This window comes from Pelobates fuscus, chromosome 4 (genome assembly GCF_036172605.1).
Source record: "Pelobates fuscus isolate aPelFus1 chromosome 4, aPelFus1.pri, whole genome shotgun sequence".
NCBI classification, from domain to species: Eukaryota; Metazoa; Chordata; class Amphibia; order Anura; family Pelobatidae; genus Pelobates; species Pelobates fuscus.
The window spans coordinates 68,992,676-69,007,541 of NC_086320.1; the positions used below are offsets into that span (position 1 = coordinate 68,992,676).

Genomic DNA, 14,866 nt, shown 5'->3' on the forward strand with positions numbered 1-14,866 from the left:
ACTTCTCTTTTTACCTCTACTCTGGAACTGAACATCTTGGATCCCTTTTGCACCTGACAGGATAGAGCGCACTTAGAGACAGGACAAGAACAGAAACATTTTTTTTTTGTTTCTGTTCCTCAGTTCAATGTGTGCCCTGTTAGTTCCAGAGATAAACTGGATTGTGATTTAATTTGCTAAACCTTTCATATAGATTTAAGAGAAAATGAAGCACCAAGTGAAAAAGTTAACACAAGTTCTAGGTGAGTTATTAATATTTTATTCAATAATGTAATTTCCAGAGAAGCAAAGATTCCTCTTTAAAAGATGTAATTTCCCCCCCACTTTATAGATCGCAACATGCATAGAATTAACATTAACATTCAATGGAGCATTCTCTTCTCTTAGAATCTAGAAAACCACCTGTCAAGATACATCAGTTCTAAGCATCAATAACAAATACATCATATCTAATCTTTGCATTATTTGTTGATTGCTTTTTATGTTGTCACTAAAAACATAATCCTGAATTAAATTATAAACTCCTATTTCAAGAGTCAACTGCTTAGTAATGATATACAGACACATTCATTCCCAATGAGTAAATTGCATGCATTACAATGAAGAAGAGACAGAGCTACTCGTGAGTACATTTATTCCTTGTTATGATCTATTCACTTTGTCAGACAGAAGACTGAACAGTATTCTAAAAGTAATATGAGAGCATAGCTGCATACATAATATTCCGATTCTGTTTTCACAACTCAAAATCAGATGGTTTTAACAAAAATAATAGGAAGCCTAGTCAAAGGAGGCTCTGACTTCTCTCCCTTTTAAAGGTTGAGGTGGGCGATAGTTGTCTACCATGTGACAAGCAATTTCTCCCTCAGAGCTTGAATAAAGGTTCCGGAATTTCTCCATCTGTAACAAGAAAATAAAATTAGAAAGTAATTGGGTGTTCTATTTCGAAACTGAAGGAAGGTAGATTTAAAGGTAAAAAACAAAACAAAATAAAAAACAAGGTGGAAAGCGATATTGAGATATGGCTGAGAGAGAATGAATAGGTTGACTTATATTAGTTTATTGGTCATAATAAAGCTTGCACAGTAATGATACAATTATTTTTATGGACAAACAATGTAAAAGTCACATAAACATATGTACAAGCAACAAACAACGTGTGATGTTGTATCCCCTCAAATAGTTTACACGGACTCAGTTTTCGGCAGTGCAATGCACATCTGTCTATTTTGTATATTTGAATATTATGTGAAAAAAATGCATCCTGTACTTGTTTGCTTTTGTTTTTGTATGTCTCTTTGCAGGTAGAATGTTGTAATTAATGTTTAATTATGAGTGGATTTAAAGTTTAGGTTATCCTGCTTACCTGTTCAGGGCTAACAGTGATTGGCTCTCTCAGTAGTAGCCAGGTGACACATTCTTCACATGGGGGGGTTGTAAAAGAGCCCTGATATGTCCAGTAATCTCGAGATGCAGGAAACAAAATTGTTGGGTCAAACTCTGTAAAATGGGCCTTTTTCCCCTAATAAACATATTTTAGTTAATATTGAATACTGATACAATCATGAACTTATTAGACAGGTTATGTGGAAAAAAACATTTTCAAAAATGTAATATCTGTTTTTTGCTTCAAATTGGAAATGTATCCTAAAAATAATATAAGAAGCTGAATAATGTTTGGAAGAAAATATTGAAAAAGGAGGAACCATAGTGTGAAACTATTAACATGTGTGAAGTCCCTGTGTACGCTTTTTATTCACTTCATGAAAGGCTTACATCCAAATGTATTTTAGCTGTTATTTTTTGGAGCCTCAGTGATTCATATTCACCAATTAATCCCTTCAGGACGGAGTCAATAGTACACGTTCTGATCAAAACAAAACGTAAACAAAACCTGGAATTTGCGTTATAGGTCTGTTCAACCGTAATTCACTTCTTTCATACTAAGTGCCCCCACATTTATTATAAATCATTTTGTTCAGGAGAAGCAGGGCTTTAATTTCATATGAACTATGCATATATGAAACATAACTTATTGTGAATAAAATAAAAAAACAATAGTGTGCACACTTCCTTTCAGTCCCGCCGGAAACCGGAACCTGAAATTGAAGTTCCAGTACCGCGGTGCGCGCTGAACACTGGCCCACGCTTCAAGACAGGTAAGTAAATATGGGATATCGGCGTATAACACGCACCCATGATTTCCCCCCTATTTTCAGGGAGAAAAAGTGCGTGTTATACGCCGATAAATACGGTATTTTATTATTTTATTTATTTATTATTGTAATTATACGTGTATATATAAATATTAAATATATATAGATGTATTATATATATATATAATATACATATCTTATATATATTTTAACGTCATTCTAAGTGTATTTTAATACTAATATTTATACTTATATTAACATTAAAATACACTATGTTTGACGTTACATATATATGTTACATATATATGTCTTTGAGAGTGATCACATGGCCCTCGGAGGCCTCATTCGCCGGGGGAGGGCTGACTGGGATGTCAGGCAGTCCTCCCGAAGAGGATTGCGATGGAGGTAAGTAAATCCTGGCTCCTGGGGGCTTAAACTGTTACAGCGTACTATGCCGCTGCAACGGCTTTAAAGCCCATTTAAATGGGGACGGCATAGAACGCCGTAACGGCGTTAAGGGGTTAAGGTTGATAAAACCATTGTATTTTTTTTTTTTAACAAACAATAGAAAAAATGCATGTAAAATCTGAATCGGATATCTGTAAACACAATAAAAAGACCACAAAACAATCAAGATCACCTACTGTATTTCCCTCTCTTCCTAAAAAATGTTGTGTATTGCCAGACTTTACAAAATAAATGTTTTGGTCTTTTTTATTGTGATGCTTTTGTTGACTTTGGCTTTTTTCTTGGTTTTTTTATTTTGGAATTGGCAAATATATAGCATAATAAATACTGGGGTCAATAGAAGATAACATAGAGTGGAAAATGTATTCATACTTACCGTAATTTTCTTTTCATGGCTATTATTCATGGCAGTATATACATATTGGTTAGCTCTGCCCCTTACAGCCAATAGGACAGGAATAAACCAAAAACCTTTAAAGGCATATCCCTGCATAGATCCCTCATTCAGTAACAAGCTCCTACAGAAGAAGTAAATCCAACACTGGGTGGGTATTATATGCTGCCATGAATCATTAAGCATGAATACATTTTCCACTTTCCTGGCTAAACATGGCACCATATACATACGGGAATAATCAAGTTTACCAGGGGGGGGGCGGGGCCTGACAGCTAAGATGGCCAGTCGCACATTTTAAGAGCTCCTGCAACACCGGGCCAAAAAGCAATGCTACCGACTGTCATAATGGCACAAGCAGCAAACAGTGACCGGGAGCAGGCGCAGAACAGCATCCTGCATACAACGATACACACCTGGCACGGATGCACCGAGGAAAAACTTTAACCGACCATGTGGCCTAAACTAGTGCAGAGCCTGAGACCCGGGGGAGACGGCCGACTTCCCGACACGGGATGTGCTCCTATGCAACAGCCCATCGCAGCCCTGCTGCCCCCCCTATGGACCGGTGGGGGACATCCCGGTCCTCACTGGGGACGATTACCCCCATACTCACACCTGAACAAGCAACAAAATCGGCAACCAAGCGAAACCCACAAGGCCCGGCCAAGATGGCGGCGAGGCCTAAGACCAAACACCCACGCATCGCACCACCCAAGCACACAAGGGACTTCATAGACCTGCTACGCTCTCATCTCTGGGCAAAGCTTAATGCTCAGAGACAACCCTACCGGCTGGCGATGAGAGAGGTGGCGGCGTGGATTCGCCCGACCACCCGGCGCACCCTGCCATGGACTCCCCCTCACAACTCCAGGGCGGCCTCCAAACTGAGTCGAAGCCGAAGCTCAAAACGGCAGGAAATGGCACCGGGCCCCTTGAACGCTGAAACCCCCGATTCCGCATCACAGAAGAAGACCCGAACTACCCCTCACTCAGCGATCCCAGCAAAAATTGATAAGCAACGCACCAACCTGCACACTGCCACCCATAAAGCCCGCTGCGACGCTGATCGAGGCGCAAAGAGGCTAGATCCCGGGGGACGAGACAGGCAGAGGAAGTGCATAACCCCAGTTGAAGCGACATCGCAATCGGCCACACGGCTGCACATCACGGGGGGAACTACCGGAGCAGTTGAAGGGACTAATAAGTACAGCACATGGGACTTTTCCAACGCGGGGTATAGGCTGAAGCGCCTACCACGTTGCCTCACATGTATTTCTTGCCTGAACTGTTCCAAAATCTTGCAACAGCGGAATACACAAACTCAGGCGGCTACATAGGGCCAAAGGCGGACTATACCCCCATGCCATCGCAGACTAGATGTCTAGTTACCCATCAATAAAACAGCATGCAATTATGTTTAGACAATGTAGTAATGCAACACTACACTGTAGGCAAGACATAGCAAAGTTACTTGTTTTTTTATTGCATCATAGCCCACACGAGAATAGCACAACCTGTAGACACGTCACACACGACCCAGCTACTGTTACATTGCAAACATTACTACACTAGCAAAGCTACCCTAGCACCGTTAAGCGTTGACCATCTTACTTTATTATCCTAACGATTTCACTGTTTAGTCAAGCCTGTTATAACTATAAAAATGTGCAATTGTTCATGCCACTGTCAAACTTATGTGCATCTTCAAACACGCTGTTGTGGCGTATGTCAATAATATGTATCAAACCGCACAACAAAAATAAAGAATTGAAAAGAAAAGTTTACCAGGGAGGAACAAGAAACTGAATAAATGCAAAAATAAGTTTAATGAACATATCAGAACAACTCATTATTTAGAATAGTGAACTAAATGAAGGACTTGATGTCCAAACTGAGATTCATTCGCAGCTTTAACATCCCGTTTGTAGTGACAAATGAACATGTTCAGTGAGGACCAAGTGCCAGCCTTGCAGATACTGTCAGGGGAAGCATTTGCCACAGAAGCCCAAGATGCAGAAATAGCACGAGTAGAGTGTGCTCTGATTCTTCAAGGGACCGGCAGCAATAGTCTCAAAGTAGAGGTAGAGGTCGCTTGACCTCTTCTGTGGCCAATGGGCAATACGAAAAGTCTGTAAGATTTATGAAAAGAGCTGGTCATCTCAATATAGAGATATAGAGTGTGCCAATTTTCCTCCTCAGGAGTAGAAGGATTAGGGTAAAAGGATGGCCTCACAATTTCTTGGTACAGGTGGAAATTCAACACCACTTTAGGCAGATATTCTGGTATAGGTCAAAGGACTATGGTAAAAGGAGGTTCACAGGACAAGGCCTGGAGCTCACACATACTCCTAGCTGAGGAGACAGCCACCAAGAGGAGCACCGTTTGAGAAACATTTGTCATAGATGCATGTTGATGTGGCTTGAATGGTGACCTAGTAATGGCTTTTAAGACCAGAAGGAGGTCCCATGCCGGCATAAATACCTTAACAGGAGGCCGGATCTTAATAACTGGCTTCATTAAACGTGTTACCAGAGGTTCCAATGCCGAACGAGTGTCTGTCAATGCTGTGAGTGCAGAGACATGAACCTTCAGAGTATTATAGCTCAGGCCTTTATCAAGGCCAGCTTGAAGGAAAATCATCACAGATGAAAAGGATAGGGGATTAATAGCCACCCCTTGTTCCTGGCACCAACAGATGAACACATTCCAAATCCTATAATAGGAAGATGAGGTAGAGTATTTGTGAACCTGTAAAAGGGTCTTAATGATGGTGTATGACATCCCTACACCACTCAGAGCTTCCTGCTCAATCTCCAGGCCATCAGTCTGAAGGATTGTGGATCAGGGTGTTGGAGGGGAACTTGTAACAATAGGTCCGGCTTGGCTGGAAGTTCCCTCGGAGGTTCCCGACTCATCCGACTCGCCATAGGGAACCAGGGACGACGTGGTCAAAAGGGAAGGATAGCAATCACTTCCACCTTCTCCTTCCAGATCTTCTTCGGAGTTGCGTAAATGAGGGACATTGGAGGAAAGATGTATGCCAGTCTGAAGTTCCACAGTTGGGTCAGAGCATCCTGGCCCAGGGCTCATATCTCGAGATATCTTGAGAAATATGCCTGAAACTTTTTGTTCCGAGAGGTGGCCATTAAATCTATCTCAGGAGTTTGCCATCTTCAGGCTCGTTCCTCAAACACCCTGGGGCATACTCGTAATATCCAGAGATGCTTCCACGAAGAAGTCAGTTGCTACGCGTAGATCCCAAATAGCATCACGAACATTAGCTCTCTTCACACCTCTTTCAACTTCTAATCCAGCTTTTCATGGCCCTGGATACAGCCGTGATAGCTACTGCGGGATGACATCCTGCTCCAGCTGCAGTATAAATCTTGGATAAGTTAGAATCCAGCTTCTTATCCATGGGTTCCCGTAAGAAGGCGGAACTATCCAAGGGTAGTGTAGTTCTTCTGGCCATTCTAGAACTAGGGACATCAACCTTCGGATGAGTTGTCCATTTCTTGGAAATGTCTTCCTTCAATGGGTAAAGTCTTGTCACTCTATTTAAATTAGGAACCCTCTTGTCTGGCTTCTCCCACTCTGAGGTGATCATATCTTTGATAGACCTATGAAGGAAAGCTTCTACTTGTTAAGATCAGCGAAGTGCTTATCTGAACTGTCCACCTTAGGCAGAACCTCTGGTATCTCCAAAGTCTTCCTCACCATAAGGATGAGCTTGTCCATAGTCTTGGAATCAAGCTCTTCAGACAGCTTTTCACCTTCACTCTTAATGTAGTCAATTTGATCTAAGATCTGGAATTCATCAGTCTGTTCCAGGTTTAAGTCTGAGTCTGAAGTCTTCTCAGACCCTTTTTCTTCCTTCCATGGCCTCTGAAATGCCTTGGGCAACTTCTTTCCTTATCCAAGCCAGGATATCTGGTGATTGGACTGGTGTGGGTGAGGTAGCGGTGGCCAACTTCTGGATACCGAGTAGGCACAGCTGTTTACCTTCAACCGCTTTCCCCTCACACCCTGAACAGGGATTAGCTTTCTCTCTCCTCTTCCTAGGGGGAGATATGGTCTGTTTATCATTACTAAAAGTAAGTGGAGGACAGATTTAGAGAAGGTATTTAAAAAGCATATTTATATTAAATATGAGAACCCATACTCACCTAGATGCTGAAATGGAGAAATTAGTTCTTGGAGGGAAAGTCATAATGGGTAAATAAAAAAAAATAAAAAATAAGCATCATAATATAAATATCCCCTAGTCATTACTATAAAGCACATAACCACAGAAGTAGGAAGGAAAATCATACCTGTGGCAATAGAAAACAAAGATACAGGCACTTTAGAGATCCAGTACAAGCTCAAACATCCAGACCTGGCTTCAAAGTACTCAAGGTCTGTCAAAGGCCTATATATAAGCAAAGCAACTAACTGACCTCATTTTCGGCCATACCAGCCTTTTCAGCAATTTGCCCTCAACAAAGATGGCTTTAACAAACCCACAGGTCGCGATTTTTTAGCCAAATTTATAAATGCAAGAACTGCGCATGCGCAGCAATTCCACCGCTCGGTCCAATCTGTCTGAGCACCCAGGCAACAGGGGAACTGAGAAGAGAAGCTTGCAGAGTTCAGAAACAGGTCCTCAGGTCCTTAGGCATCGTCCGGAATAACAAAGATGGCTGCCTCTGCATAGGTACTCATTATAAACGATAAACATAGAAATAGTAATAGGGAGCCACAAAGCTCCCCTCCTGAGGGCTGTAGGACAGGAAAAAGACTGAGGGATCTATACAGGGATACGCCTTCAAAGGTTTATGGTTTATTCCTGTCCTATCGGCTGTGAGGGGAGGAGCTAACCCATATGTATTTTCTGCCATGATTAGCCAGAAAAATAAATTATATGTGCAATAGTTAATGTACTCTTAAATTGTACATTTTCCTGATTGATTTTTACTTATATTTTTGACAGATCAAATAATGTGAGGTTTGGGAGAGGCAGGAGTACTAAAATACATAAAAGAAAAATGCTTATTTATGGAAAAGTTCGAGAAGCAAACAAAAAAAAAAGTTAGAATTCAAATAATAGACAGTGACCAAAAAATACAGAGATGAGAATTAAATAGAAAACAGAGTTAAATAGATTAACAGACAAATTCTAGGTGAATTCCAATGGTATAATTTCCAGGTGTTGGTTCCCATTCAAGATGTTTCAGCCACATTGCAGGTACATACAGGCTTTCGAAGTATTTCTTCAATAGTATACATGACGTTTTGGAAAACTCTACATTGTTGTTCATGGGGTTCGAAACCTCAAAACTGGGGAGATATCTAAAAGTAAACAAGCTTATTCCATTGATTTCAAACAGCTTCCTATTTCACAGTCCGAAAAAAGAAGAAAGATACAGTGAGGGTAAAAAGTATTTGGTCCCCTGCTGATTTTGAAGGTTAGGCCACTCCAGGACCTTAATGTGCTTCTTCTTGAGCCACTCCTTTGCTGCTTTGACTGTGTGTTTTTGGCCGTTGTCATGCTGAAATACCCATCCATGACCCATTTTTAATGCCCTGGCTGAGGGAAAGAAGTTCTCACCCAGATTTGACAATGCAAGGCCCTGTCCATCGTCCCTTTGATGAAAAACACCCCTAAAGCATTATGTTTCCACCTCCATGTTTGACGGTGGGGATGGTGTTCTTGGGGTCATAGGCAGCATTCCTCCTCCTCCAAACATAGCGAGTTGAGTTAATGCAAAAGAGCTCGATTTTGGTTTCATCTGACAAAAACACTTTTATCCAGTTCACCTCTGAATCATTCAGATGTTCATTGGCAATCTTCAGACGGACCTGTGCATGTGCTTTCTTGAGCAGGGGGACCTTGTGGGCGCTGCAGGATTTCAGTCCTTCACAGCGTAGTGTGTTACCAATTGTTTTATTGGTGACTATGGTCCCAACTACCTTGAGATCCTTAACAAGATCCTCCAGTGTAGTTCTGGGCTTATTTTTCACCATGAACTCATTATCATTGAAACTCCACATGGTGAGATATTGCATGGAGCACCAGACCAAGGGAGACTGACAGTTATTTTGTTTTTCTTCCATTTGTGAATAATCGCACCAACTGCTGTCACCTTCTCACCAAACTGCTTGGCGATTGTCTTGTAGCCCATTCCAGCCTTGTGTAGGTCTACAATCTTGTCCATGACATCCTTGGACAGCTCTTTGGTCTTGGCCATGGTGGAAAGTTGGAATCTAATTGATTGATTGCTTCTGTGGAGAGGTGTCTTTTATACAGGTAACAAACTGAGATTAGGAGCACTCCCTTTAAGAGAGTTCTCCTAATCTCAGCTCGTTAAATGTATAAAAGACACCTGGGAGCCAGAAATCTTGCTGATTGATAGGGGATTAAATACTTATTTCACTCATTGACATGCACATCAATTTATAACTTTTTTTACACGCATTTTTCTGGACTTTTTTTTTTTGTTATTCTGTCTCTCACAGTTAAAATACACTGACCATTAAAATTATAGACTGATCATTTATTTGCCAGTGGGAAAATGTTCAAATACTTTTTTCCCTCACTGTCACTGTTCTTGCTGACTTGTACTAGAGGCAGTGGTGTATCTTCAGCGAGGCAAACAAGGCACTCGCCTTGGGCGTCACATTCCAAGGGGGCGGCAAAAAACGGGGGTGACAAGCTGCCATCCTCACTATGGTAATCTTTATTTTTGTTCCCAAGCAAATTTTGAAAAGGGAAAGGGAGTGAGACTGGGAGAAATTGCAGCAGGATAAGCTGTCTCTCTGCTAGAAGGCAGCAGTCAGTCAGCATTATAAACATTCCAGTAACTGCTGCACACCCCTCCAGATTATCAGCTAGTGGAGCCTTCCAGCCCCTCTCCCGACATCAACTTGACAGCTGACACTCCCCCTGACAGACCACGCCCCCTGACAGACCATGCGGTAGCTCTCTATTGCAGCCTCTGCTCTTCCTCCTCCTCATGCTTCCTAAGTAATGTGTTAGTAGGTGTCTGGGAAGGCAGGATCATCCCTCCATCTTCTGGTCTTCAGTTTCATCTGACACCCCTTTCATTAATAGGTGAGCAGAATTAAAAATGGCTGGTGCTGCATGTAGTATATTGTCCCTGTGCTGCCCTGACTGTAGGGATCCTTAAACTGCACAACATGTCAGTTTTAATATATATATATATTTGTTAGTTCTCCATCCTCTTCCATTCTATTATTCTGTTTATTTGCTCTTTTTAAATGAAATTGATTTCTCAATTTTTTTATTTAAGTGGTTTGATTTGTGTTTCACTGTATGTTTCTAGGTTGTTGAATTTTTTTGTTGCAATTCTTTAATTTGTTTAATTACAAGGGAGTTGTTTTTTTAAAATTAGAAGTATGGAGTAAAAGACTCACAGTTTATACTGTAATAGAGAAGCCAGGTCCAACAAAACGTTGGGAGACTTTTTTATTTATAGAAAAGGCTCATATTTATATACACAAAGACTATGTGGCCGCTTTCTATAAATAAAAGGCTCCCATCTATATATATATATATATATATACTTAGACTATACAGCATGAATAATGTGACACACCTACCTATATACACACAATATATGGCTCCCTCAATAAGTAAAATGCCCCTATTTATATACATGCAGTCTATATGACTGTTTCTATATGTAAAAGGCCACACTCTATATACATACAGTCTGTATGGCGTTCTCAATAAGTAATTGCCTCAATCTATATACATACAGTCTGTATGGCTGTGTATAATGTCACACTCCTATCTATATACTCACAGACTATATGGCTGTTCTCTATACATAGTCAATATGGCTTTTATTGACTATGGCTGAATTATGTAATTCAGTTAGGTAATAAAGCTTGCACTTTAATGTATTTCAGTTATAGTGCAATCTTTATTAGTTATCTTACTTACATTAAAGTGTAAAGCTATCTGAATTACATAAGAATGTGAGTTTTATTGTCCAAAATAGGTGCTGCCTCTCCTAAAGAGGGATACTTAAAGGACCACTATAGGCGCCCAGACCACTTTAGCTCAATGGTGCCAGGTCCCTCTGGTTTTAACTCTGCAGCTGAAAACATAGCAGTTTCAGAGAAACTGCTATGTTTCACTGAGGGTTAATCCAGCCTCTAGTGGCTGTCTCACTGACAGCCGCTAGAGGCGCTTCTGCGATTCTCACTGTCAAAATCACAGTGAGAAGACGCTGGACGTCCATAGGAAAGCATTGTGTAATGCTTTCCTATGGGCGGTTTGAATGTGCGTGCTGCTCTTGATGCGCATGCGCATTCGGAGCTGACGTCGGCAGGGGGAGGAAAGGTCACCAGCGCTGGAGAAAGGTAAGTGGTTGAAGAGGTTTTAAACCCTTCAGCCCAGCGGGAGGGGGGCCCTGAGGGTGGGGGGGACCTAATGACCCTATAGTGGAAAATGAGTTTGTTTTCCTGGCACTATAGTGGTCCTTTAACCCCTTAAGGACCAAACTTCTGGAATAAAAGGGAATCATGACATGTCACACATGTCATGTGTCCTTAAGGGGTTAAGAGTTCTGTCATTTTGTGTCGGTAACATTGCTCCTGGAAATTGATGTGTTCTGAGAGCTAGACCTAACACTTCTACTTTTCCATGTCCAGCCTGAATAACTTGAGTAAGTTGCTTAATACACCTTGTTTGTAAAATCATTGAAATGTGTAGGAGTCAAGTGTTTTCTGTTTTAATTTCTTCTAAATGTTGGTCTGTGATAACCGTATCCTATACTGGTATTGTAAAGAAACTGAATAATTGCATTATTGCACTAAGGATTCTGAATGGTCTGATACTGGAGGATATCCAGTAGGGTGACACCATGAGTTACTGCATAGAGTGACCCCACCTGCCTCCACAACTTCAACTTACTACTGAGCTGTCTGCTGCCCTCCCCTCGGACCTGAGCGCCGGGTGTAACAAAACATCCTGGTGCTCGCTCAGAGGCAGCGGCTTCAGAGTGAGGCACTCTCCAAGTTTATGCATTTGCAGCTGATTGCCACGATATACCTAGTTTATGCATTTATAACCGATTACTATGATATACCAAGTTTATCATTTATAAATGATTTCTATGATGTACCAAGTTTATGTATTTATAGCGTAGAGGCCTGATATACCAGATGGCACTGGCAAACTGTTTGTGGACAAAGATAGCCCTGGCATGTTGTTTAGGTGTAAATATGGCACTAATAAGCTGGTTGGGGACAAAGCTGGCACTGTAAGGTTGTTTTTGGACAAAGATGGTATTGGAAAGCAGTTTGATGGCAAAGTTTGCTTCGTAAACTGTTTGAGGACAGAGATGAAGAAGTGGAGCTTAAAGAGAAAGAGGTGGGGTTTACAGAATGGTTGGGTCTTAAAAGGAAGAGGTGTGGCCTTGACCAGAAGCGTTGGGGCACATTAAGATTGAGGGGGGGTGCATAAGTTTAGTCATGCCTAGGACCAAAATACACCACTGACTAGAGGGAGATACTAAAAGTGGTCCTGAGCTTTCCATTCAGTGTGACTGGCAATTCACAATACATGATCCAACTAAAGCTTATTCTAAATAACCAGTCTTTTATCCTTAAATGTAAGATGAAATAAACCACTGGAAACATCTTCAGAATGCGCATATATCTACAACATTATTTGAAGGACACTCACAAACTTAATATTCTATACCTTGGTCTTTATACAATCCAGAGCTTCTAGGATTAACTTCAGATGTGGTTTAGCTTTTCCAATCTGGATTAAAAAAGACATTTGAACAAGCCATTTCAAAATTAACTTTACAATACAGTCATGCATACACAATTTGTCTTAAGAACATAATATATGGACTAGTAAGCTGAGTCATTTAAGAGCACATTTTCATGAATAAACAATGAAAGAAAGATCAGTGATGTACCACACCTACCTCCACTATTTATTCTTATAATACCTACCTGTTATTAATTATTCAAGTGGAGATTATTTGGCTTTATTAATAATTGCATTGCTTATTGTTTCAAAGACCAGTGAAGGCTTTATTCTTCATGTATGGTTCACTTTTGCAGACAATACGATACACATTTACTAAATATAGTGACTCTATAGCACCTGCTGGTTGAATAGGGTCCCCTATAATTCGTTGTTTTAACTCATCCAACATAAGAAATTATATTACCTTTTTGTCATACCTCAGGCTGAGGTGTGGCGATTGGTGTCTCCGGTGGAAGCCGGAGACCAGGCCCCTGAAGATATAGGGCCCATCAGGTGGCCCTAAATGATTGGGCCACCTGATGGGCCCTGGTGCAGGTGCACCTGCGGCAGTTTCGCCGCTGCATGTGGGGCCCGGGCAGCCAGGTGATGGCGGCCCTGGATCCCTATATGCTCATACACCTCTATGATGTATAGCATATTATGTCTACTGTAATTTGTGAGGTCTTTCATGTCAGGAGTATATAGTAAAGAAGGAAAGAAAAAAAAAGGGGGGGAGGGGACAAAGGGGGGAAGTGAGCGGTGTCTCACCTCCCCAAGTCCGCCACTCTCAGCCTCACACTGTCCAGCGGGGTTTGCTATTCCCCGTGACATTCTCATGGTCAGGGTCTCTCCAGCGTCTGTGCAGTTTTATCGGGTTTGTGTGGCCCCGTCAAAGGCTCGGTCACTTCCACCAGAAGGTATGTGGCCAGGTCGGCTGTTCCAGCCCCTTGAGGGGGGGGCAAACGTTGTCCCCAACTCTCCCGCCCCAGGGGGCTGTGACCTTGGGGCCCCCCTGCGGTGAACTTTGCACCATGTATGTTCGCTAAGGGGCCCATATTAGGGTGTATTTTTCCGAAGTGCTCCGCAGGGAGGCCGTGAGAGATTCCGTGCTGTACAGGTCTCCGACCCTGTCCATCCACCATTCAATGGTCAGTGGGTCCGCAGTGCGCCATGTAAGCGGGATAAGGGATTTGGACGCATTTAGCAGATGTCTTGGGAGGGAGTGCTTATACATGGAAAGGGAAAGTGTGGTATGGTGTAACAGCATTGGCAGGGGTCGGAAGGGCAGGTCTGAGTCCAAGATTTCAGTAATCTTGGAATTAATGAGTTGCCAGTACGGTCCAATTCTCGGGCACGACCACCAGATATGCAAGCTGATTATTCTATTTATGTGATATCCTTGACCATAGCTTGTCTATTAGTTTATGTGTATTTCTCGAATTTTGGCCTCGGCTTGTTTTCTACTTTGCTATTTTTACCTATTTTAGGTATTATGTTAAGGCCGCCACTCCTAAATGTAGTATCTGCTTATTATTTGCTAATTATTCTCTGTGGGTTAGGGTCACCCCTGACATCCTGACAACTTTGTATTTGTTGTGCATGGTGGGGGACCTAGCTAGGGCATTATAAGGAAAAAACCTTATGTATGAAAAAGGGTTGGCGTAACCCTTCAAGTTTTAGTGTTTGCACTAAAAAAATAGCAAGTAGCATGAGGCCTTAGCAAAACAATAGGAACCTGGTCATAGTAAGCTCAAACCTTGCCAGCTGGAGAGCTTGACTTAGAGGTCAGCAGCTTTTACCTAACCTAAGCAGCTTTTACCTAACTTTACCTAACCTAAGTTTCAATTAATTCCTTAGACATCCGATAAACAGAAATACGCTGAAATCTATACACAGTAGTAAGAAATTAATATATAATAACTGCTAACAAATACCTGTATATTATAACAAGGGCAAGTCACTTTAGATCATATTGGCAAATGCTAAAACATTCAAATACTTCACGATTGTACTTAATATTACTTTGTACATTGCTTACATTTATTTTTTTATTTTAACAAACACATCCT

General features: G+C 41.5%; 1 protein-coding gene across 1 annotated transcript in view; it reads right to left on the reverse strand.

The window, feature by feature from the left end:
* Positions 1-617: 617 nt before the first annotated feature.
* The window catches only part of LOC134608461 (carbonic anhydrase 3-like), a 36,261-nt gene continuing 22,012 nt past the window's right edge, over positions 618-14,866 (reverse strand). Inside the window, exons 5-7 of the mRNA XM_063451278.1 lie at positions 12,738-12,800; positions 1,367-1,522; positions 618-900 (exon numbers count right to left, since the gene is read on the reverse strand). Coding sequence (XP_063307348.1) covers positions 781-900; positions 1,367-1,522; positions 12,738-12,800 — 339 coding nt within the window. The 3' untranslated portion in view covers positions 618-780. The remainder of the gene's footprint in view (positions 901-1,366; positions 1,523-12,737; positions 12,801-14,866) is intronic.